Raw genomic sequence first — 26,897 nt, forward strand, 5'->3', positions numbered from 1 at the left:
CTGGTGTTTGTGTTTGTAATGAAAGAGGAGAGGGATGTAATGGAGTGGGAAGAGTATGTAGGAGTGGGTTTTGGGAGAGGTTGCGGTGAGTTGGGATAGGGATGAGTGGGTTGAGGTGGAGAGTGTGGTGGTTTGGAATGGATTGGAGTGGGTTGTGGAAATATTGCAGGCATGCACCATTTATATATGATTACTATATTTGGTATGATTTTAAGTTAGCATTTCTATTTTATTACTTCTTAAAAGTACTTTACTAATTCCCTCCTCTACTTCAAGATAAAGAATTAGTGAAATTGTTTAAAAGTAAGTACATAAATAGAAGAAAGAATAATGGCAAACCTGGATTTTGTGGTCTTTAAGCAATGGATGACTGAAAGCAGGTTGCTTGTAGATATCAACACAATCAAGGATATCACCCTCTTCTGTCTGCAAGAAGAAAAAAATTATTAACCGAGAAGGATCAAACTTCCATTAATGCTCTGACCATGTTAATTCCCATTAATTTCTTTATTTCTTCCATTCTAGCCTATTCTATGGGGGAGAGAGGAGGGAAGATGAGAACCTGGAACCTAGGTAGGGTGGGACATGAACCTTGAAGAGGTTCAAGAATCACTTTTCTTTTTAGAAGGGCTAAAATCACTTATTTTGGCTTTTTGAACCCATTTTGTAGGGTGGATCTCAAAAGATATGAAGGATCTCCCTCCAAGCTGTACACACGACTTTCCACAAAATTCTATATGTATCTATGAGATCAATATATATATGGAATTCTATAGAGAATTCTTTCTCATTGGTTCCTTTTCTCGCTCTCTCTTTCGTCAATCCCAACCGCTTCGTTTGGTTGCAAAGGGAATCAAAGGAAAGTGAAAATTTCAAACTAAAAGGAAAAAACTTTTGTAATCATTATCCCATGTGACTATATAACTAATTCCGAATCATACCATACTTGGTTACTAATTTCACTTTACTTTACATCCATTTTCCTTTGGTTTAAAAAGTAAAATAAAAATTACATGTAAGATGTACCTTTACTAAATATGGTAAGAAATTTATGTAATTAATATAATCACATGGGATACTAATTACAAAAATTTCTATTTTCAGTTTAAAAAATTTTCCTTCCCTTCCCTTTGCTGTCCATTCGAACCAAAGATAGCCTACATATATGTGAGTATGTGTGAAACAATCCATGGAATTTCAATGGAGATTTGAAAGTAAGTATTAGATACCGCATACTCTAATGGTCTTGAGAGGAGGCACATTTAAAATCTTGAGTTGCCTTTCCAGCTCCAAATCGTCTTCAATTTGCTCCACCTTCTTTTTTGCTTCCACCCCATGATGGCTTTTCAAATCTATAAGATACAGAACAATCAGGAACAAATTGATGGTACCCATCAAACCCTTTGTCATGGAAACACCAGCAACAAAGGAAGCCATGGTCGATCAAGTGGAAAAACTTGTTTACAAACTCAATTCAACACATATGAGACGAAATGGAGGAAATTCAGGGGCAGATAAATGGAGACGATAAAGATCCCTAATTATATATTTTGGTAGTTTGGTCAACATTTATGGTTTCGTGTACAACCCTGCACAACCTGCATTAAATGCAGTCAAATTGACATAAATGCCAATCTACAATGACATAAAAGCCCCTGCATCCCTTGTTTGATGGAGTTGATGGGAGAGTCTCCCGTGTACAAATAGTCGAATTCCTTCCCCAACCCAACATTTATTATATCATTTGGATTCTTATTGGAAAAGGCAAGTAATCTTCAATTCCTATTTATAACATGGATAGAATTTTTTTTGTTTTGTTTTTTTTGGAAGAAAGAAGATTTATTGAGAAGAGGAGCTCTACAAGCAGTGGCATCTGTGGGACCATGGCTCACTCAAATACTTAAATGGGCCAGCGACATCGATCCAGTAACCTAAAACAGAAATAGATTCGATTCATAGAAGTAAATTTTCTCAAACCCATGAGCCCAATGTGTTCATAACCTGTGGGAAGCCCGGCCCACGACCCATTACTCCCAGCGCTGAAAGATTCTTTACATTGACTTGGCCTAGCCCAGCCCAGCCCAGCCCAGCATGAAGCCTCAAAAACAAGGGTTTGTTTGGAGTTTAGAACATGTAAGCCTGGTCCAGTAATCATACATTTAATTATATCACCCTATATATGGAGAATAAGGATTAAAACCCTCTCCGGTACCCGCATCTGCCAGTGCAATACAGTACGGACGTCGGAGCTCGACACGTGAAAGATACTTCATCCAATAGTGCGAGCTTGCAATAAACTTATGGTTTTTGAACTACTTAGACAAGACTACTTGTGTGATTGCTATGGCAAAAGCTCATGAGACATTCAAACCCTTCCTTCATCAGGTGAAATGTTTATCTTCTCTTTGATTCTTTAAAATATGAGTTGTTATGGCGAAGCCTCACGACACTACTATTTTTTAAGTAGCGCTTTTTCTCATTTTATCTAGAGCAAATTACATGCACCCCTTGGTGTTTGAAACAATAACAAAACAATTTGCTTAGTTTCACCTTTTGCGTATAACCCCCTATTGACTTACGATGTTAGTGAGCTGTTAGTTTTTAAAGTAAAAAGACTGTTTTATCCTTTTAGTTTAGTGGTCCTAAAACAAATTCAGTAATGACGGGGATATCCCCATCTTCAACCTCCGCCTAAAACAAAAAAATCAGAATACGCAAGGGGGTTTTGTGATTTTCAGCCGCCGATTTCGGCTTCCCCAGATGGTATTCGGCCTCTATGATTCTGGCAAATGATGGCGTGATGCGTGACTCCAGCGAACTTGATGCCGGTGTCCGATCGTCGTTCTAATGCCCATAGGAAACCCTTAATCCGATTGAAAACCCTAATAAACCTCTTCTTTTAATGGCCGATTCAAGTACCCTTAAATCTGTGTTCTCACCGCCTCTGTTGCAACCCTTTTTTTTTTTTTTAAGATAATGAGCAGGTCACTGGAGATGAGAAAACTCATCACCGATGACTCAAAAGTGAGCAGAGGACGAATGGTGGGTAAGCAGAGAGCATGCTGCCCTTGCTGGCTGGGCGGCCATGGCTGCACAATCCTTGCAGCTACTTTCGGTCATGGCTGCACAGCCTTTGTGGGCCTTAATTTGTGTCTGTCATGGTGCTCCAAATGGCAGCCATGGCTGCCGATACTGGGTGGGTTTTGGATTTTTTTCCTCTAAGGTTCCCTCACCATACGGTTCGTGAGGTTCCCCTTAGGGATGCTTGACATATGTCAAACAAAAATCCAAGGGCTGGCTTTTCAAATATAGTTTAAGATGGTGGTTTCCAATGAACGTGTGATTCTCTCTCTCTCCTCTCTCCACTCTCCACTCTTTCCTCAAAACCAGACTTGTCTCTCTCCTCTCTCCATGTAAGCAGTTTCCCAATGAAACAACAACTCTCACGTCTCCTCTTTCCCGCTCTCGTCTCTCTCCTCTCTCTATACTATTTTCAAATATAGTTTAAGATGGTGGATTTCTCTCTATCTCTATCTGTTTTTCTAAAAGATGGATCTCTGATTAAGGAGCTAAGGAACACTTGCTAAAGAAAAACCATGCATCCTGCATATCTTCAGTGATTAATAATGAAGGTTCCTGTTTTCTTATTTTAAAAAAGATGTAAAAAAAAAGAGGCTTCAACTTCAATCTCCTCATTCCTATCCATTATCTCGGAATACTGTGGCATTAAAATTGAAGTAATAAGCAGGAAATTATTAACAAGAGTACATGAACAGGGAACTTTAATGATGACGGAAAGTCGAAAACAGTGTTGGCAAGAGTTTTAAGACTAAGAGGAGGATTACAGAATAATGAGTTGGTAGGGCTTCTCAGTTTCTTCTTTCTACCAAGGAAACTCTTGAGAGAAAAAGTGGCATCAATCTCAATTAGATTCTTTTGAATTGCAGTAAAGTTCCATTAAGAAGCTTAAACCCTCTAGCCATTGCAAGCTTTATACTCTTTTTGCTTTTTGGGTAATAATTTATTGAAGAATTAGAAGGGAACGGAAGAGGGGACATGAGGACTTGCTGCTTCAGGGAAAGGAGAACACCATTGTTGGGGTATCGGAAAAGGTGAGTACCTTCTTCAAAATCGCTGTTCTTAGTCAAATAAACTGCAAGACAATGTGATATTATTCATAAAAAGTATCAAATCTGAGAAAGAGAAACAAAACCAGACCAGAGAGGACAGAAAATGAAAGCATAGAATAAACATGAAGAGTCTGGAAGAATAGAGAGGAGAGAGAAGAGAGTGGGAAAGAGGAAAGAGTGGAGAGAGGAGATGTGAGAGTTGCTGTTTCATTGAGAAACTGTAAACGTGGAGAGAGGAGAGAGACAAGTCTGGTTTTGAGGAAAGAGTGGAGAGAACAGAATGAAGCGAGGGGTTTTGAGGAAAGAGTCGAGAGAGGAGAGAGAGAGAGTCACTGGTTGTTTGGGAACCACCATCGTAAAGTATTTCACCTCACAATCGTTGGATTTCTCTCTAACACGTGTCGAGCATCTCTAAGGAGAACTTCACAACAGTATGGTGAGGGAACCGCTCCCCAATTTTTATTTTTTTAATACGACTCAATGAAAGAGCCATTGACATTAAAACCCTTGGGAGAACAGAGAACCCTTGTCACCTTCAGAGGGTAATTAGGCCGGCTTGGCTTGGTATGGCTATAGTAGAAGATACATCTGGTTATGATATTTGGAAGTTCATTAATGGCAGAATTGATTTGGTGGCAAAGTTTCAGTTCCTTAAAACCTCTACACTTCAGCTAAATTATGGCCTTCAGGCTACTTTATTGGTGAATCTATCGATCTGAACAGTTTCTACTGCCATTGATTTACTATCTTTAGTTACCTGCTAGGTCGAGGTGCTTGTCGCTTCCATCAATTTGTTCCTAGTTCTACTTTATTGGTGAATCGATCGATCTGAACAGATTCTAAGCTTGATTTAATGGCTGATTGGTTGGTCTACATGTTAGAATAAGCATTTATTCTGGTTGCAGACAAGTTGCAGATTGGCTCATAACTCTGTTGAACCAATTAGGGTTACCTATTGGATTGTGCACTGTGGTATTACAGAAGCTTTTACTTTACCTCTATCATTCTATCCTCGTGGGATAGTTACTAATCCATGACAAAAATGGATCCAAATCCTCTACGGCACGATGCCCATAGCGGTCTGAGTGGTGCAGACCTTAGTTAGTAAGTTCGGGAACGGCAATTGAACGGGAACGGATACGTACGGCAGTTAAACGGATTAGACGGTAATAATACTTTTCAAAAATCCGGCTTCATAAAATGCATCACGGTAATAATACGTGCGCGTTTAATACGGATATAATACGGCATAGACGGCAATAATACTTTAAAAAACGGACATATATTCATTATATAACATGCATTCACCACCTAATAAACAAAATAATATCATGATTTTATTAACTAAAATAAACACAATAATATAATATGCTATATAACATCTCTAAGATTATCATTTAACATACCAAAATATCAATAATCTACAAGAAATGAATGTAGATTGTCTGAAAATGACATGAGCAAGTTGAAAGACCAGAGAAACAAGAGGAGAGTACAAGACTTAAGTGCCGCTTTGTTGAACGGAGATGGCGAGGATGATTGGAGATGGAGGGCGGCTACTTTTGCCTGCTACGGTTGGATGTTCAACGCAAATCGAAAGGGACGAAAGGGAAAGTGAAATCGTTTCCCTAAATTCTAATCTTTTGGATAATTTTTTTATAAAAAAATGTATAATACGTGTATTATTGAGTATAATCGTGCTTGCTTAAAAAACGCGTTTTTTATAAAAATACGGGAAAATACGGGGACGGGAGTATTATACGTTTAAAAATACGGGAACGCGTATAATACGCGTATGATACGCGACTTTACTAACTAAGGTGCAGACAGAGTCGCTCGTGCAAAGACCGCCTTACCCCTCTGTCCAAACGCCTTGCCTGAGCGGGGTAAGGCAGTCATTGCACGAGCGGCCCAGTCTGCGCCACACAGGCCACTATGGGCAGCTGTGCCGTAGACGATCTGAATTGGACAAAAATAGAAGAGTAATGTAGTCATTTTCAAAATTTTAACTGCAATTAAAGGTTTAAACCTAACGGTAAAGAGTTTATTTGTAAGCCTCCCAAACATCTAAGGGATGCATGTAAAATGTGAAACTAGGGGAAGTGTTCTGTTATTGTTGCAAACACTAGGGGGCTGTATGTAATTTTCTCTTTTATCTATAGTTGCTAATGAAATTGTTAAGTTACTGTAATTTACTAAAAGAATGGACTCTTTTTCTCTGATACAGGTTGGGAGCATATTTCCAACTATTTATCTTCATAAACATATATGGTATATGACAGATTGGAATGCCAAGGATAGGATTCATGTAACAGACCCCAAATACTTAGAATATGGTTTAGGATATTTCTTTAGATTCCTAAATCTCACTGAACTCTTTTCCTGTTTCACCTTTATAATAAAGCTGTAATCGTAAAATTTTTGTTATTAACTTTTTTATATTTTTTGAGCCGATGAACTATTGATTTTAAGTATTCTCAGGGATTTGTTTGTACTTTTTTTATCATATTATTTTAAAAGAGATCAAGGGCTGCCAAAGCATCTTACCTTCCTCAAATAAATAATAGACAATGACATCAAGAATTACTGGGCTGCCAAAACATCAGACAGACGTTGATGGCAATACCAGAGATATATAGGTTCTCAGGTTCTTAGCAATTCTTCAAAGCTAAGTGGTACAGAAGGCTTCAAACTGACATCCACATGACTAGGTAGTCTCCATAAGAAGCATTGTCTTTGGAGAATCCAAACAAGAATATCCCAAGATTGCTCCAAGAATGGATGAAGAATTCACCAAAATCTCTCCTCCTCCTCTCTCTCTCCCTCTTTTCCTTCTATATATCTTTCTTTATAAACAATAATTCTGTTATTTACGAAAGTTTGGGAGAGAAGAAGATGGTGGGTTTTTTCTTAGATAGACCAACTGAACTTCTAAGCACCAGTTGCAAAAAGTTCACATAATTTATAAGCCACAACCTAAAAATCATACTAAACATGGATGCTAAAATCAACCCCTAGCTTTCTCACCTATTTGAAAATCACCAAATTCAGAAATGGGTTAGTGTAAGGGCACATTTTCTATCACTTTTCTGCCAAAACTTTGTGATTCTCATTCTTAATAATCACTTTCCCACTTCTATGCTAACTACGGTTCCTGAATAGCTGAAACTGAACATATCTAGAAGGCATACTCTCTTAACAACCTGTATGAGGGAAGCTACAAATAAAATTAAGTCAACTTTTTTCGGACATATGGGTAGCAATTTAGAGACAATTCAACTAAAATTTTTGAAAATTAATTTATCACGAAAAAAACTTGTTAGATCAAATTTCATGGCGAAGTGTCAGTCCTCATTAGTGTGCAGGTAGGGGTAAACACTTTTTCAAACAACCCCTTCCCCTCTCATACATCTCTCCCCACCCCAACCTTTTCTCTCTCTCTCTCTCTCTCAGCCTCAAATTCTTGCCAATATATTCTTAGTAATATATTGGCAATGCCCACACATGCATTTGCATGTGCGAGTTTACTAACAGTAACACACACACACACACATAGATATATATATATCCAAATATTATTTGGAACCCAGGGAAGCCCATAAAATATTATTGAAAATTCAATATTACAAAACTGAAAGACAAAAACTAGCCACAGTTGATGCCACCAGGTCCTCCAAATGTTAAACTTGCTCCTCGTTCAGCTACATATTTATGATAAAGTATGTCATAGCAGTTCTTTCCCTCCACATAAGGAGTTATATCTATTTTGTTTAATAGAAAATCAAGACCATAGTTCTTATTCACAATCTTCATCCATAGAAAAAAACATGGAAATGGATCATATGGGAAACGACCATTTCCTACTGGAGGGCTAACTCCATTAGAACTAGCCTGTGCAACCCCTCCCCAACAAATACTATTAGCACCATCAGCTAAATAAGTAAATAAGTTCTTTGGCCAATAACCAACAAATACACCATTTTTTTGGATTATCAACCACCAGTTCCCGCTCGAGGGATCCTGCAGTAAGGATAAAAATAAAATAAATATGTTGTTAATTAGCTACATCACTAGCATTTTTTACATTTAAAAAAAAAATTTTGAATTTAAATTATACATATACCTGATAAACATTGACTTTGATCACATATTGAGCTCCACCAATTGTAGAAAGTGGAGTTATACGAGCACTTGGAGTCAGTGATCTATCAACTTGCACAAAACCTGTGCAAAGAGTATTGTAGCACCCATCATGCTTATTCCTATTAACCTGTACATTTTTTAAATATTTTTTATTCAATTAGATAAAATATATGATATAAAAAATTTTCTAGAAGGGAAGGAGAAGGTGAGGGCTGTTAACAATATTTTGAGGCTTAATATTTCGGAATCTAATTATCTTTGGAGATGTTCTCTTTCCAATTCAGGGGTAGTTTTCACTCAACAAGCGGCCAAGTTCATTTCTTCATCTAACCCACCCAGCCCCATGATTACCAAATGGTGGCGCTTTTTTTGGATAATTAAGATTCACCAAAGATTTAAAATGTTTTTTTAGCGTGTCTTACTATAAGGGAGAATACCGCAGTGTTTCTAATCAATAGACTACCGACAGTTGTCCTTGGAAACCAATCTCCAGTTTTTAAATTATTTGGCACACACCCTACCTATGATAACCTAAGAGTTTTTGGTTGTGCTTGCTACCCACTTCTAAGACCATACAATAAACATAAATTAGATTTCCGTTCTCAGATCCATGTGTTTTTAGGGTATAGCTCCAAACACCATGGCTATAAGTGTTATGATCGTGAAGCAAAACGTTTCACCATCTCTCGTCATGTAATCTTTGATTAAGCCAGATTCCCATTCAAGATCGACACAACAAACTTTCCACCACCAGTGGTTACCCAACCATCGCTTCTTGGACCACCACCCATAGTTGATTGGGTATTACCTAACCAAATGGCATCCCGACAGCCACCTATTTCACCTCAACCAGCCACCCCTACACCCTCTATTCCAACAACTACATCATCGACCACCATCCCATCCCCAGCCTCAAACCCAATCATCACTACTTCCTCCTCATCAACTTCAAATGACCCAGGTTCTCTTCCATCAATTGATTTGGTTGTTGACTTACCCATTGCCTAGCCAATAAGAAATCAACATCCCATGGTAACTCGCACAAAGGATGGCACTCGGAAGCCCAAAACCTTTCTTACCATCACCAAAACAAATACCTCTACCACCACTGAACCTACAACCTTTGCCCAAGCAAATCGTTATGCCCATTGGCGTCAGGCTATGGATTCTGAATTCAATGCCCTTCTCAAAAATAGGACTGGGACTCTTGTTCCACCCACTCCGTCTCAAAATGTGGTAGGTTGCAAATGGGTCTTTCGAATCAAGAGTAAGGCCGATGGGAGTATAGACCGCTACAAAGCCCGACTTGTGGCCAAAGGATACAATCAAAAAGAAGGGCTTGTTTATAATGAGACTTTTAGCCCTGTGGTAAAGCCCACTACGATCCGTTTGGTTCTGTCCACTGCTCTCACAAGATCTTGGCCAATTCGACAACTTGACATCCAGAATGCCTTCCTACATGGCATTCTAAATGAGGAAGTGTTCATGCATCAGCCACCTGGTTTTACTAATTCAAATTTTCCTTCCCATGTTTGCAGGTTACACAAATCCCTCTATGGTCTAAAACAAGCTCCAAGGGCCTGGTTTGATAGACTTAGTTCCTTCCTCCTTGAAAATGGCTTTGAAGGTTCAAAGACCGATACGTCTTTATTCATTTACCACAAACCTGAAGGAACAATATACATTCTAATTTATGTGGACGACATCATCCTAACCGGTACAAGTGATGCTATTCTACAAACTTTTCTAGCAAAAATAAGCAATGCTTTTGCTATCAAAGATATGGGCCCTTTACATTACTTCCTTGGTGTAAGTGTTGAATCAATGGTTACTGGCCTGCATCTTTCACAACGACAGTATGTCTTAGATCTATTAGCAAGAGTAAAAATGGCAGACTGTAAGCCAATTTCAACACCAATGTCCCCCTCAACAAAGCTCACCAAATTCTCAGGGCAACCTATGGAAGACCCCACATTATATCGAAGTACCGTGGGTGCCCTACAATATGCAACACTTACAAGACCGGATATTCAGTATGCTGTCAACAAAGTTTGCCAATATATGCATAGTCCAACAACAGATCATTGGTCAGCCGTAAAGAGAATACTTCGCTATTTAAAAGGCACTACATCTCATGGGCTAATGCTCTACAAGCGATCCAACTTAGCCTTATCCGCTTATTCTGATGCTGATTGGGCTGGTTGCCCCGATGATCGAAAATCAACAATAGGGTTTGCCATTTTCATTGGTAAGAACTTAATTTCATGGAGCTCACGCAAACAAGCAACGGTTTCAAGATCCAGCACGGAATCCGAATATCGAGCCATTGCAAATTCAGCGGCTGAACTAACATGGATCCACTCTCTGCTAAAAGAACTTCACATATTCATCCCGTTTGCTCCAACCTTGTGGTGTGACAATGTGGGTGCAACTTATCTTACTGCCAATCCAGTATTTCATGCACGCACCAAGCATGTTGAAATAGACTTTCATTTCGTTAGAGACAAGGTGGCCAAAGGACTCCTTGATGTGCGGTTCATCTCCACTAAAGATCAGCTGGCAGATATTTTTACAAAGCCTCTATCAACTCAACAGTTCAACACCTTACTCACCAACCTCAATGTGACTGCAGCCCCCTTGAGATTGACGGGGAGTATAAGGGAGAATCTTTCTCCAACGGTTCTCTCTACCAACCACCAGCTGGAAGATAAGAAGAGCCTTGCTCTAACGGCTATCTCAGCCAACCTAAAAGATAGGAATCCAATCAAGGAAACCCAATATAGTAGGTGGATTACTCAATATCCCATTACCATGTATAGAGGGATTCTTACCTCAATCACTCCATCTATTCCCTCAATCTCTCCACCTCCTAATCAAGAATCCTTAATATATAAGGACTGTAATCTCATTGAATAAAATACACACAAAAAAAAAGCATTCTCACTGTGGACGTAGGTTGTTCTAACCGAACCACATTAAATCTGGTCTCTCTCTCTCTTTTCTCTTCTCCTTTCAATCTTTACAGTCCTAATTTAACACTTACATGCAGGACTTCCTGTTAAAGCTACTATCTTGAAATGGATGCCTGTTAAACCTACTTGTGTTCTCTATGGGTCTTGTGATGAATCGATTTGGCATCTATTCCTGTCATGTGATTGGAATAAGCACATTTGGGCATCTGGTCCTCTAGGATTGAGAACCGAGCATCTATCCAACCCTTCAATCACACATTTGTGTGCCTCTCTCCTTTGCTTAAAAAGCTTTGATAAACACTCTTTGATCTAGTTTTTCTCAGTGTTTATTATCACCTGTTATTTCATCTGGTCTGTAAGGAACAAAGTTGTTAAGGGTTTGGTCAAGACTGATCCCATGCTGGTTTTGAAAGATGTATTTCAGTGGATTGATGATCTGCAAATTCAACCCCCCTCTTGTCCTATGCATGCACCCTCACCATGCACACATTCATTCCATGAATTGAATCGAGTTTCTACCCCTGACTTACAATTCCCTGGCTTAATTTGCATAGGCACTTATGACCCTGAACTAAGATTATCTAGTTGGGCTTTTTCCATTTTGCTAGATGGCCAGAAAGTTCTAACATCTGTAGGTCGTCTACCAACCAATGACGAGGAAGCAGAACTTTACGGGCTGTTGCAAGGATGGAAACATACTGTGAAGGCGAATATTAACATCAAAGAAGTGTGGTGCTACAACAGAGATCTCTGGTCTCTTTTTTATCCAAGTGACAAAATGTGCTTACCTTGTAATTTACTTAAAAACTATTTCACTCTGTTAAGGTAGATATTATTCTCTAATCCATTGATGATCCCAATAGGGATATATATACATAGCTTACAAGATGTACACAAATAAGGTAACCCAATATTGGGTGATATACAAGATGATGGAGAATATTGAACAGAATATTGCACGGTTGAAATATACTATCCATGGTGCCCAAACGATTGTGTTTGCATATGTGCCTGGATCCATAACACATGTGGCAACAATCCGAGAAAGGCAGGTGAGTCATTCTAGTGATCTTTCTCTCAATATACTCTAGCTGATCAAACTACAAATTTCTCTAGTGTTAGTTTCAAATGGTGTAGTAACAACACCTTCTACAATACAGTCTTGGATTTAGATAGAACTAGGTTCTCTAGTAATTGTACTACTCCATACCACAATGACGTACATATTCTTTTTAATATAATAAGGTTTTATTTTCATCAAAAAAAAAAAAACATAGATAATAACAGTGATAAAATGTGTCATGCACCAATACAAATTGGAAAACCCAAGTGTTTGCAACATACCGACCAATATGTAAATAACCGAGTAAGATGATCACCGTATAAGCGCGGATTAACCTGATATTGCAAATTGAAAAAAAAAAAAAAATAAAGTTAGACAACAATTGCCTTTCCGTTTATCTTCTTTTAAAATTTTATTTTGAAAGGCAAAAGCAATTAAAACACTTTTTTTTGGGGTGGTGGCCTATCACAATATACATACCATCCATCCAACAGTTATATAATCAAGCGTTTGTTCATCTGTACCACCCTGAATCCAAATCATTGCACTCGTAAACTGTGTAGGTTCTACAGTTGGATTGTATACATTGATGTCTGCAGAAGCTCCATGAATCAGTGCGTCTCTTCCTTGAACATTTAAAACCTGAATGGTCATCAATTCTTGAGGTTAAAATAATGAATATCTATTTGGTATTTTCATAATTCTTTTTTTGCTAAAGGTCAGTAGATGTTGTATTAACTATTGAAAAGGTAATATATATACAGATAGAGAACTCAACCGACTTCCTGGACTTCTTTCCCCACCTTTGGCATGGCCATCAGCAGGGAAGAAGACCACAAAATCAATTACAAAAAAACACCCCCTATTCACCTAGCTAGAGAACTTGTATCTCGGCCTTAATGTTGCATCCCACCTCATCTCATTGCCAATGAAATTTGGTGCCTCATCTCAGCTATTTGACGACCTAGTTGCAGCAGCCCGCTTTGCTAACATGTCTGCTATCACATTAACTTCTCTGAAGCAATGGCTGATCCTCCAATCAACATCAATTATTTATGCTACAGATTATTTATGTTGGCTTAGCAAAAATCCAAAAAATCCAAATTTCAGCATAAAAGCAATACACCATGTTAAACATTTAACATGCAACTCAATTTTTAACAAGATTAGAGCATTTTTTAAATTGGCTAATACATAGTGAGCCGTGATCCCCTATGTATCCAATTAACACTTAAAATGTTCATTGAAAGCTTCCACGGATTTGACAACTAAAACTATGATAGAAGGGAAGAAAAGGCCACCAGGTGATAGGTTCTATAGTTGAGACCAATAAAAAAAAAAACTCAGTTTTTAACAAGGTTTCGACCTGGCCAAAACCGAGTTTTGGTCGAAACCCGGTTGAAATCAGGGATTTGTTCCCATTGATGGGGAACCCATGGTTCCGATCGAATTTTTGTTCCAGGGTTGAGACAAACCATGAAGTTTGACATATAAACAGTCCAAGACATGCTCTTTTTAGTAGTTATCCAACAATCTAAGGGTTGGCATAAATTCAATGTAGAAGGGGTTGTTCTATTGGCAACCTTGGAAGGATTGGAGCTGGGGGAATTATTAGAGAGGATAGAGGAAAGGTAGTGTCATCTTTCAGCCTTTGCATTGGTATTGGAACGAAGTACTACATGGTTGAATTTGAAGGCCCTATGTATTGTATGCATTGAAGAAAGGAGATGGGATTAAGGAAGGAAGGTATGGATAGAATGTGATTCAGTGGCTGTACGTAGTTGGGTCTATTCAAAGCATGACAATTCCATGGTTCTATAAACAGTGTTGGTTGGCCTTAATTTCTTATTTGGAAGGTATCTCATGGAAGATTTCTCACAGTTACAGGGAATGAAATGTCATAGTAGATTACTTACCAAAGTGTGCAGCCAAAAGTAGTGGATTTTCGATTCCAATAGTAACAGAGTTAGTTTCCAAATTACATCAATCATGAGATAAGTTGGGATGTTCTTGGAAGGCCAAGCTACATATCGTTTTACTAGTTAAATTCAGATGATTGTTGGCTCAGGTAGAGTGTGTCGTCTGTTGATGGCCATGCTGAAGGTGGACATTCTTTATCTATTCTGTGCTTGAAATTGTCTAGGAACGTCTAGACTTTAATTTCTTTGTACTTTTTTTAAATTTAATATATACCTTTGCTGACCTTTAACCAAAAAAAAAAAACACAAAAAGACCACATCAGCCCTCTTCATGGCATAACCACACCATCCATAAAGAAATATCTCTATTGAAAATCGAAATTCTGAACTCTCTTAATATAGTTGAATGATGAAACAATATTAGTACTGCTGACACCATTTAGCTGGGATACATCTTAGTTAGGATCGTGAATTATCTAAATTATGAGTTAGGAATTGCTTACCGAATGCCCCGGGAAGTGGATCTTACTTTGGTTGATATTTGTAGAGAAATCTCTTTCTAAAGCTCTAGCCCGTAAAAGATCTTCTTTTGAAGTCCTTTGAATGGGAACTGATCCTTGGGGACACTCTTTGCGCTTTAAACTAATTTGCAAAGGTTCAGTTGCTGACGAAGTTTTGTTTGCCTCTCCTTCTGGGAAAAAACTAGGTTTCATCTGCAAGAAAATCAAAATAATATCAATCAAATTTTCACTTTTTATTTATTTATTTATTTATTTTGATGAAATGCTACATAAAATTTTGATTCTATGATAACTGATAAGTAATAGAATTGGAAAAATTAATTCAAATTTCATGTAATTAATTTTATGATAGAATTTAATGAAATTTTTTTTGGTGAAATGCTAATTACTTTTTATGGTCCTCTATGAATTATGACATGGACCCAACCATGATATTTATGTTGATATTGAAACTGCTAACAGATTCCAATTAATCACAGATTCCAAGTCATTAATTGCGAATATCACGACCCTATAATGACTTAGGCTTCGTTCGGTTGCAAGTAAAGTCAAAGAAGAGAAATGATATTCTAACAGAATAAAATGGAAAATTTCCTGATGATCATAGTGGTTGTGTAAGTAATTGAAACGGTTAATTATATAGTAATAAGATTCCGAACTTGAAACTAAATATGTGATATCCTGCACGATAGAGATGACAGAAATTGGTGGATCGGTTCGTTCACCATTGAGAAGTGAAATCAGTACTTTGTTGTCAGATTTAACAATCAAATGACCCAAAATATCTTCAATAGCTTGAAGGATCCTCGTCCGAATTGCCAATGCTTCACCAACGAGAATAGTTGTGAATAGAGCCGGTTCAGATGTTGCATGCAAAGGTCTACCATAGTTGTCCCTGAAAATGAATCCAAGACCACCAATAGCGCTATCGGATACCAGAGATGCATCATAATAAAACTTTAAGTAGCCTCTTGTAGGAGGCTCCCAAGATGAATCTTGTAGTGGGGTGTGATTTATAATGGTACTTGGATGTGTGAAAGCCTGTTGGGCTTGAATAATGATATCCTCTAGAGATCATGAGTGCCTTTGGGAAACATAATCATTACAAGCCCGCCAAATATATCCTGCAACGAAACAGAGAGAAGTGGTCTCCCTATATAATCTCTTTCCATGGACTCTCAAATTCTCTCAATTCTTGACCCAAAGATGTATGTTTGGTGGCGTCAAAATTGTGGAGATATAACATAATTTCTACCAAACATAATCGCACTCACGAAAGGGCATCTAAAGAGGACATGAGCAATTGTCTACTTAGCTTCTGCACATCGTACACATTCCATCTCCAATGAAATTGTCCGATGGGATAAATCTTTTGCCGTTGCTAGTCCATCCGCACATTCACGCCAAAAGAATGATTTAATTTTTGGAAGAGTATGACAAGATCATATTTGCTTTCACACCTCAGATGGCACCACTCTTCTGGAAGTTGATAATGATGCCAAAAATGAAGCATCAATGATGCTTTTAGCACATAGAGCATGATAGGAGGACTTCACACCATAGAAACCATTTGGTGCTCTTCCCCAAATTAAGATATCATCCCTTGGAAAATAAGGGAAGATTAATTTTTAAGGATTGCCGTAAGATGAAACTTCCAACACCTATTCACATCATCAATAAGATCAGATAAAGATGCAATGGACATGAGTCCAGGCGAGGGTGTTGAAGTTTGAAGTTGGGTAGACTTGGAACTCACCGACCATCCCAATTATTGATTTGGTCCCCCTTCCCTACCTGCAAAAAAAGGCCCTTAAGAAGTACTTTGTACCCAGCCAATATACTTTGCCATGCCCAAGAAGGTTGATGACCCATAGTGGCTTACAAGAAATCACAATAGGGACAATAAATTTTTTTCATATACAAAGCCCATTTGGAATCTGGGCACCTCCATAGACACCATGCTACTTTGGAAAGAAGGACCAGGTTATGTTGTTTTGGATCCCTAAAACCCAATCCACCATTAAATTTCAGTTGGTACATTCTTTTCCAAGATACCCAATGGATCTTTTGGCCTTGAGGAGTAATTTTTCCTCAGTAGAAACGAGATGCCCCCTTAGCAAGTCTATCATGGTGGGTGCTAGCAATTTAAAATGAGAAGATGCAAATGTCGACATAGAGAGAGTCTTAGATTTAAGGAGAGTTTCCTACCCTGCATGTGTCAAGAATTGATCCTTCTACCTTGGAGTCTTTTGGCAGTTTAATCATTTATATTTTGATATAGCTCAACCTTTGACACTCCAAAGTCAACTGGGAGACCGAGATACTTACGAGGACCATCACTGTAAGGGATCTTAAGGACTCTTGAGAACCATCTCTTGTAACATGGGGTAGTGTTTGGGCTAAAGGTGAGTGAGGACTTCTTAAGGTTGATTGTTTTTCCACTTATGCAATGATAAAGATCAAGACACTCCTCTAGAGAGGATATCGCTTGGAGTTGCAATTCTGGGAAAAGTAGTCAATAATCTACAAATAGAAGGTGGGTAAAAGGCATTTTTCTACCCCTAACCTTTATTCCATTGATAACCTACACACTTATGTTGTTGGTGAAGCCTGATTTGGTCCAGAAAGTGCGGTTGAGACCTTCGGAGGGCAGTCTCGGCCTCGAAACAATCTCGGAATGCCAAAAAATGACGAAGGTCGTGTTGGGCTCGTCGAGACCTTCGAAACGAGTACCTTTTGAGCCATGTGTTGTGTTTTGGTCTGACCCAGGTTTTTTGGTTCTTTTTTAGGCTGGGGGCATTTGTGTACTTTCTGGGTTAGGGTTTTCATATATATTGTTCTTATCTCTTTGAGATAAGATAGATGAGGGTTTTGTAATAGTTCAGAGAAATAGTGAAACCTGTTGGACTGCTCAATCATGGATGTAGCTTCCATATTGGAGGTGAACCACGTAAAATCTCTGTGTTGTGCGTTGTATGCTCTCTCTCTGTTCTTCGTTTTTTTCCCCTTGTCGAATACTACATGTAAGTATGATTCTAGGCTATATGATACTGAGGTAACACAAGCCATAATCCTCACTACCCATTGGTGATTGAAACCAATACTAAGCAAAAGTTTTCAATGAAGCATCACTCCATCTGATCATAAGCCTTCTGTATATGAAGCTTCACTGCAATAAATTCTCTTTCCCTTGTGTCGATTTCTGATATAATGAAAGGCTTCATGTGCAGTGTAAATGTTATTTGAGATCAGCCTACCAGGGATGAATGCAAATTGAACTGGAGAAATTATTTTATCAAATATGGTCTGCAAGCGCGAGGCCATAATCTTCATGATCACTTTTGTTGCCACATCACATAAGCTGATCGGCCTCATTGCTCTGCAACTTTTGGGTTAGTAACCTTCGTAATGAGACAAAGAAATGTCTCAATTGTTGTTAGATAAAGATTGACACACCTAAAAAATTCTTGTACAAAAGCCAAAACATCTGTATAGAGGAAATCCCAATACTTTTAGAAGAAAGCAAGGGGAAATCCATCTAGGTCGGGAGATTTCAAAGGTGACATGACAAAGAGTGATGTGTGAATCTCATGGTTAAATCACTTGAAGTACCTATGTAAGGTCATTGTAATCACAACCTTGGGGGGTAAAGGCTTGTTTAACATGACTAGAGATCTTCGTACATTGTTTGGCTCTTGTTGATGTCATTCCTAGATGGGCTCTTAAGTTTAAGAAGCTTGTTGTGATGCCGAAGTTGAATACTTGATGCTTAAAAGAATTTACTATTTAGGTCCCCACATTTAAGCCACTTGATAGGAGACTTTTGTTGCCACATTTCTTCCTCGTTAACAAGCTCCATCTCAAGTAACTTTTGAATTTCATGCTCTCGGTGTTAGAAATGTCTTGCAAGGTTGAAGGCTCAGCCTTCAATTTCTTGATTTTAGTTTGCACATGGCCAAACATTGTATGATTCCACTTACGACAGACAAATTTGGTATGCCCCAATTTCTGATGAAGCACTTCAAAAGCAGAACCAGTTGCAAGGATGGACCAAGCAATAGAAGCTATTGGGCGGCAATCAGGATGGCTGAACCATATGGCCTCAAAATCGAAAGGGTGTAGACCAAAGACTCTCCCCCCATTAGTATCCACCACAATAGGTACATGGTAAAATCCAATGGCAGGCCGAACAAAGATGACCGCTTCCTCAAAGGTGCTCCTTCATGCTAGGTTTGAAAGAGCCCTATAATCCTGATATTTGAAGAGCCTATTCGCCTATTACTCCATGTATAAACACGCCCATGAGATCTCAAGTCTTGGATGTTACATGCTTCAGTCATTTCTTTAAAACATCGCATACCAGGATAAATATGAATTGAAGTCACCAAAACAGATCCAGTTATCCGATCTTTCCCATTCACGAGATGTCAGATGGGGTCCCACACCACTTGGCATTGACTTCTATTGGGATCCCCATTAACACAAGTTAGGAAGAAGGATGGAAAATAAGCTAACTAAATCTTCACATCAATGATTCTATTATCTGAGTGTAGAATATCCACATGGAAAGTATCTTTCCACATCATACAGAGGCCTCAAGAGGTACCAAGGGAATCGACTGAGAAAATACAAACAAGGCATCTTCACGCATTGACGCACATACATGTACTCTAGCTTCATAATCACGCATTTTGTTTCCATTAGAATAGAAAATCTGATTTGTCACTACATGAGAGATTAAGCTCTAGCCATATGTTATTGAAGCTATTATCTTATGCATGAAGAGCCTTTGGAAAGGATTGTGACTCAGCTATTTAATATGGTTAAGGTTCAACCAACCAATATTCTTGAAGAATTCTTGATCACTAAAGTTTTTAGATACCAAAGATCTGGATAGAGCCTTCTGACGATGCTGAACTTGTCGGAGACAATGCACTAGCCTCTATGCTTTTGTAGGCCTCCCCACCCTCTCAAACCCTCTCATTTTTGGCCGATAGCCCTTTCTTTATCTATGCTTTCTTCCATGCCTCCCTCTCTAACACCCTCTATTATCTCTCTTTCTGGCCTTTGGTTCAGCAACCTCCCTCAGTTCCCTCTCGTTGTTTGCTTACTCTCCACCCTCTCCCGCGTCAATTTTTCAACTGAATGATTTCCTTCCCCTCACTAATTCCATTACCACTTCCAATGTCCACACCCTCTGTGAGGACAATGACATGGCGGGTATCGCCATGTGTCCTACACCCCATCTTTCTTTGGGGAGAAGAGATAGAGGTGGATTGAATGTTTGGAGTCGCCACCTAGAGGAGGGTCTAGCACCCATGATGTAAATGTAATGACTCTCATGCTATGCCCTTTTGGGGACAAATGATTCGTTGGTCTGGGTACGGGTCAAGTTACGATCTGGGGAAGGTATTAGGCACCCCAATCCGCCTAGACTTGTTGGTCTCTCTATTGCTAGGCATAGTGGAATGAATAACATGCTTTTGAAGAATGTAAATATGGGTAAAATCTTGTGAAAATAAGATACCAGAATGTAAAAGTGAAGGAATGCAAATATGATTGACTCTACGTTAAGCATGATTATGCGATGAAATACATGTAAACAAAGATGGTAATTTAATACATATGCATGGAGAACATAGGAATGGGGATAGGGGTCATGAAGATGCATGCATGAGATATAACATGATACAAAATAAAATAACAACAGGGAGTAAGGTGATCACCACCTAGAAAGGTGGGACCACTTTCCTCCGAAGATGTAAAATGAAAAAAAGCAAAGACAAAGTACGTCGAATAAGGTTAAGAAGAAAGAGAGACCTACCTAGTCAAAAGAGATCAAAATGGAGATGTGGAGGTTTCCCTTGTGTAACTCAGGGGATTTGTACGTAGGAGCAAATTTCGGCGCTTGTTGTGACTTCTCTTGTCTCTTGTGCTTGAATGCTTCGTTGACCAAGCACCGAAACTTATGGTCTAGTTGTTTTCAAGTCTTGGTGTTGAAAGGTTTCAATGGTGGATTGTGATGTTTAAGTGTTGGAAAGACAATGGACTAAGGTTAAGTCAAGGCCAAGGCAAGAGACTCCAAAACACTTGAGAGGGGGAGCAAGCAAGGTATAAATAGCCAACTCCAACTTATGCAAGGGTTGTGAACCCTCCTCAACGTGAGAGAGAGTGTATTTATAGGTGTAAAGGGGTGTGTGTACTTCCAAATTCGTGTAAGTATGGCTAGGTTAATCCTGGTCATCCAAATGGGAGGTCTTTGCATCGATGCCGAGTGCAAAGTCAAGGTAAGGACCAATGGATGGATAGCGCAAGTGTTTAGTTGCTTTAGGGGGTGTTTCTTGAGGCCTAAGGGAGTCAAGATTGAGCTCCAAAGTGCAAAAAATAGGCTAGGACACGAAAGGAATCACAATCAGAGCAAAACATGGAAGGTTTGGGCTTCTCGGATCAGTAGCTTTTCGATAGTGAAAGTGCCTGAGTCGACATCGAAGTGGGGTGCACTCGACATCGAGAGAAATGAATCGGGTGTCTAGTGCCATTGGTTGAATGTCGAAGTGAGATAGACAGTAGAAATGACTGTTCGATAGTGAGAGGGTAAGGCTCGATGTTGATGATGGGTAGGCTCAGTGTCGTCTCTAGCTATTTCTAATGGTTGGGTCATGCGACAATTGGATGTTCACAACACCTTCTTACATGGCGTGCTTCAAGAGGAGGTATACATGTCTCAACCTCCAGGTTTTGTTGATCCAAGCAAACCCAATCAAGTATGCAAATTATTGAAGTCTCTATATGGACTCAAACAGGCTCCCAAGGCTTAGTTCACATGCCTCTCTCAGTTCTTTCTTAGCATTGGATACAGGGCACCACAGACGGACCCCTCTTTATTCATCTATCGCCAAGGTGCAAACAACATCTTTGTTCTTATATATGTCGATGACATAGTTGTCACAAGGACTTCCCAAGGTCACATATCGACCCTTCCCAAGCAACTAGAGGAGGAATTTGCTATCAAGGACTTGGGCCCATTGCACTTCTTTCTCGGGATTGAAGCTCTTGCCCATGCCCAAGGCCTACTTCTTTGTCAATCCCACTATATTGGCGATTTATTAACGAAGGCTGGTATGGCCGACTGTAAGCCCCTACAGACACCAATGGCCACTTCATTGGCCCTTACAGCTATCTCGGGTACTCCTATGGCAGATCCCACATTATATCGTTCCATCGTCAGTGCACTTCAATACATCACATTGACTCGTCCAGGTGTAGCCTTTGTAGTAAATAAGGCCTGCCAATGTATGCATGCCCCAACTGAAACTCATTGGGTGTTGGTTAAGCAGACTCTCCTCTATCTAAAAGGTACCCAATCTCGTGGCCTTTTGATTGATCGCTGCTCTAATTTATGGTTAGAAGCTTTCAGTGATGCTGATTGGGCTGGCTGCGGCGACGACAAAAAATCTACTAGCAGATTTGCCATCTTTCTTGGTTCTAATCTAATCTCCTGGATATCAAAAAAATAACATAGTGTTGCATACTCTTCCACAGAAGCAGAATGCAAGGCCTTGACAGATGCAGCCATTGAACTAATCTGGCTCTAGTCCTTATTAACTAAACTTGGCATCTCTTTATCTGGTCCACCAATCTCTCAGCTAATCCAATCTTTCACGCCCAGACCAAACATGTTGAAATTGACTTCCATTTCGTCTGGGACCGAGTCACCAACCATGAGTTGCTGGTCTAACTCATCTCCACAAAGGACCAACTCGCAGACATTCTCACCAAGGCCCTAGCAACGGCCCGGTTTCAATTCTTACGTGACAAGTTGAAGCTCCGATGCTCGGGACCTTCCAATTGAGGGGGCATATTGACCAAATATAGGATTCCCTCCTAAACTTGGGAACCCAATATTTGATTCTATCCTCCACCTCAGCTCTTGATAAGGATTAATCACCATATTATATCTTCCATACATAACCTATGCTATTATTGTAAACCAGTTCTCTATATATCTTGTAATCAATAAGGCAATTACAATCAATTCAATCCTAGTTTAATACCCCCCCCCCCCAAACAAAAACAAAAAAGGATAATGATCAAGAATACAAGGAGAGAGCTTCACAACAAAACAAAGGAATACCCCACAGCCAAATCAAGCCAAAGGGAGACTACCCAAATGGGGACAAAATAGAATCAACCCCCCCCCCCCCTCCAAACTACCAATCACGTGAATATAAAATTGACCTTTTTCCCATTAGGATTGTGAGGAATGGGAGGAACCGCCCATCTCTCACTTTGATTCTACGAAGTTAATGAAGGATTCTTCCGATCCAGAATGATACCATTAAACCTAAGGTCTCCCCTACCATTAATGCCAAAAAACATGGCCATTCCCACTATGATCTCAATCCCTACCATTAGCGTTTCTATTTTATTACTTCATAAAAGTACTTTACTAATTCCCTTCTCTTTTTGAAGATAAAGAATTAGTGAAATTTTCTAAAAATAAGTATAACAATAGAAGAAAGAATGGCAAACCTGGATTTTGTGATCTTTAAGCAATGGATGACTGAAAGCAGGTTGCTTGTAGATATCAACACAATCAAGGATATCACCCTCTTCTGTCTGCAAGAAGAAAAAATTTATTAACCAAGAAGGATCAAACTTCCATTAATGCTCTAACCAGGTTAATTTCCATGATTTTCTCTGTTTTTTCCATTCTAGCTGATTCTATGAGGGGGGGGGGGAGAGAGCAGGGAAGATGAGAACTTGGAAGCTAGGTAGAGTGGGACATGAGCATGAAAGAGGTTCAAGAATCAGTTTTCTTTTTAGAAGGGCTAAAATCATTTATTTTGGTTTTTTGATCCTATATTGTAAGGTGGATCTCGAAAGATACGAAAGATCTCCCACAAAGCCATACATACGACTTTGACCGAATAAGACTTTAACGGAATTGTATATGTAACTATGAGATCGAGTATGGAATTCTATAAAGAATTCTTTCTCATTGGTTCCTTCTCTCGCTTTCTCTCTGCCCTCAATCCCTACATATGTGATGTGTTGCACTGTGGGTATTTGTGAAAACTATCCATGGATTTTAAATGGAGATCTAAAAGTAAGTATTAGATACAGACACATACTCTAATGGTCTTGAGAGGTTGAGGCACATTAAAATCTTGAGTTGCCTTTCCAGCTCCAAATCGTCTTCATTTTGCTCCACCTTCTTTTTTGCTTCCACCCCATGATGGCTTTTCAAATCTACAAGGTACAGAACAACCAGGAACAAATTGATGGTACCCATCAAAACCTTTGTCATGGAAACACCAGTAAAGAAAGCCATGGTCAGATCAGTTGGAAAAACTTGTTTACAAGCTCAATTCAACATATAGTGTGGCCTACTTATATACACAAATAGTTTGGTAAACATTTATTATATCATTCTATTTTTTGTAAACATTTATTATCTCTTTCCGATTCTTATTATAAAAGGCAAGTAACATTCAAGTCCTTTTTATAACATGGATAGAGTTTTAGAATTAAATAGGTTGCATGCGTGGGGTGCTTGTAGAAGATATCTAAACCTGAACTGAACCCATACATACTGTGGATCCATGCCTCACTCAAATACTTGAACGGGCAAAGAAAGCCATGGTCAGATCAATTGGAAAAAATTGTTTACAAGCTCAATTCAACACATAGTGTGACCTACTTATATACACAAGTAGTTTAGTAAACATTTAGGGCAAAAGTTTTTGCATTAAATGCATTTAGATTGGCATAAATGTGAAAAACGCGCTTGACACGTTGGTCAAGGGCTCACTTGTTGAACACTTGATCATGGGTTCAAGTCCTGGAAACAGCCTCTCTGAAAATAGGGGTAAGGCTGCATACATTTGACCTGGCCTCCCCAGACCCTGCGCCTTGTGCACTAGGTACAGCCTTTTATTGGCATAAATGCTACTAAAAAAGAAGGGCTTGTTTGGAGTTTAGAACATGTAAGCCTGGTCCAGTCATCATTCATTTAATTATATCTCCCTATATATGGAGAATAAGGATTAAAATCATCCTAGTGTTGGACAGATTTGGCTTTAGTGAGAAAAGGATGGCATGGCTTTGGCAGCTGTTCTCTTCTACTAGGATTTCAGTTTTGGTGAATGGTGGTCCGATGGGTTTTTTTGGGGTGGAAAGGGGGTTGCGTCAGAGGGATCCTCTTTCCCCAATGTTTTTCATTATTGCGGAGGAAGTCCTTAATTTGTAGAGAGCTGAAAAGAATGGTGGCAGAGCAACAAATTCTCCCTTTGAGGGGTCCGAGGGGTGTTTCTACGCCTAGACACCTCCTTTTTGCTGATGATGTCTTTGTTTCATTAATGGTGCTTTCAGGTATGTTCGGGCTTTAAAGATTTTCTTAGATAAATATCAGTGTTTCTTAGGCCAAAAAATTAATTTGGACAAAAACAAACTGTTTTATGGCTCCATTATCCCATCCAAGAGACGTCAAATTTCAGACTTGCTTGACATCCCTCTTTGTAACCTTCCTACTAGGGGTGCAAGTGTGGCTTCGGCAGCTGTTCTCTTCTACTAGGATTTCAGTTCTAGTGAATGGTGGTCCAGTGGGTTTTTTTTTGGGTGGAAAGGGGGCCGCGTCAAGGGCATCCTCTTTCCCCAATGTTTTTTTTTTATTGCGGACGAAGTCTTTTGTAGAGAGCTGAAAAGAATGGTGGCAAAGCAACAAATTCTCCCTTTAAGGGGCCCAAGGGGTGTTTCTACGCTTGGCCACCTCCTTTTTGCGAATGATGTCTTTGTTTTATTAATGGTGCTTTCAAGTATGTTCGGGCTTTGAATATTTTTTTAGATAAATATCAGTGTTTCTCAGGCCAAAAAATTAATTTGGACAAAAGCAAACTGTTTTATGGCTCCATTATCCCATCCAGGAGATGTCAAATTTCAGACTTGCTTGATATCTTTCTTTGTAACCTTCCTACTAAGTACCTTGGTGCGGAAATTTTTAAGGGAAGGGTGACTAAGGAGAGAACGATGTCGTTGGTTAACAAGTTCAAGAAACGGACTTTCTGTGTGGAAAGGAAAGCTTCTGTCTTTTGCAGGAAGGGTGGAGTTAGTTAGGTCGGTTGTGCTTAGTCTCCCAGTCCATAATTTTTTGGTTTACTGGTGGTCGGCTTCCCTGGTGAGTCTAATGGAGCGATGGATGCGCAATTTTATATAGTCTAGGGATATTGAATCCAGGAAAGTGGTGTTAGTTAAATGGGAAGTGTTGTGCAATCCTAAAGCAGAAGGAGGTCTAGGCCTGAGATGCCTTCGAGATGTGAACATGGCTCTTCTTGGGAAGTTAGCTTGAAATGTAATGCTTGAAGACTCTTTGGTTAGCACCTTCCTCAGGGCTAGATTCGTTATTGGGGATGGCTCTTTGAAAAATCAATACCTCTCTTCTTTGATTTGGCTGGGACTCAAGAAGGTTTGGCATAGGGTGAAATAGTGTGAGCACTAAGTGATTGGGGATGGGAAGTCTGTGAACTTTTGGACAGATTGTTGGCTGGGAAGTGAGTCAATTGCAGCGGCTTCGGGGCTTGGAGTGGAGAACTTTGAAGACAAAAATCTGAAGGTGGCAGATTTCATTGCTGGTCATACTTGGGTGCTCCCGCAGGTAGACTCATCCTTTCTTTAAAATATTTTTGTTGTTATTAAAACCACTGTGCTCCCAGCACAAATATGTTCGAACTTTTGCCTTTGGGGTCTCACCCCTTCGAGGTTTTCTCTTCTCGTTCGGCCTAGGAAGCTTTTAGGAAGAAAAGCCCCAAAGTTTCCTGGCATGGCCTTCTTAGGAATAAGATGCTATTGCCAAAACACTCTACCTTTGCCTGGAGACTTATGCATAAGAAAATTCCGACGGATGGCGCTTTGATGAAGAGGGGGTTTCAAATGGTGTCTCAGTGTGATCTCTGTTATGCTGATGTGGTGTCTATAGCCCATTTATTTTTTAAATGTGGCTTTGCTTGTGGCTTGTGGCAGAGCTTTTGGGCTCTGTTGGCCTTCTGTGGATACGTTGGAAGAGTTGGTGCCATTGTGAAAGAGAAAATCCAAGGTGGTACCCTTGGCTTGTGTGTGGGAATTGGGAGTGGTTCTCATTCTTTTTTTCATTT

General features: G+C 39.4%; 2 protein-coding genes across 2 annotated transcripts; both read right to left on the reverse strand.

Annotated features, from left to right (window-relative positions):
* Positions 1-7,775: 7,775 nt before the first annotated feature.
* On the reverse strand, positions 7,776-9,274 carry LOC122665829. Its single transcript, XM_043861963.1, has 4 exons — positions 9,158-9,274; positions 8,254-8,400; positions 8,022-8,150; positions 7,776-7,937 (listed from the first exon to the last, which is right to left on the reverse strand). The coding sequence occupies exons 1-4, from the start codon at positions 9,272-9,274 to the stop codon at positions 7,776-7,778; spliced, it is 555 nt and encodes a 184-aa protein (XP_043717898.1).
* Positions 9,275-11,826: 2,552 nt separating this feature from the next.
* Positions 11,827-24,082, reverse strand: LOC122665831. Its single transcript, XM_043861964.1, has 6 exons — positions 23,873-24,082; positions 23,281-23,367; positions 14,731-14,940; positions 12,789-12,950; positions 12,590-12,643; positions 11,827-11,943 (listed from the first exon to the last, which is right to left on the reverse strand). Exons 1-6 carry the CDS (start codon positions 24,080-24,082, stop codon positions 11,827-11,829), a joined length of 840 nt encoding a protein of 279 aa, XP_043717899.1.
* Between the last annotated feature and the right edge of the window lie 2,815 nt (positions 24,083-26,897).

This window comes from Telopea speciosissima, chromosome 6 (assembly GCF_018873765.1).
Source record: "Telopea speciosissima isolate NSW1024214 ecotype Mountain lineage chromosome 6, Tspe_v1, whole genome shotgun sequence".
In the NCBI taxonomy this organism is placed as follows: Eukaryota; Viridiplantae; Streptophyta; class Magnoliopsida; order Proteales; family Proteaceae; genus Telopea; species Telopea speciosissima.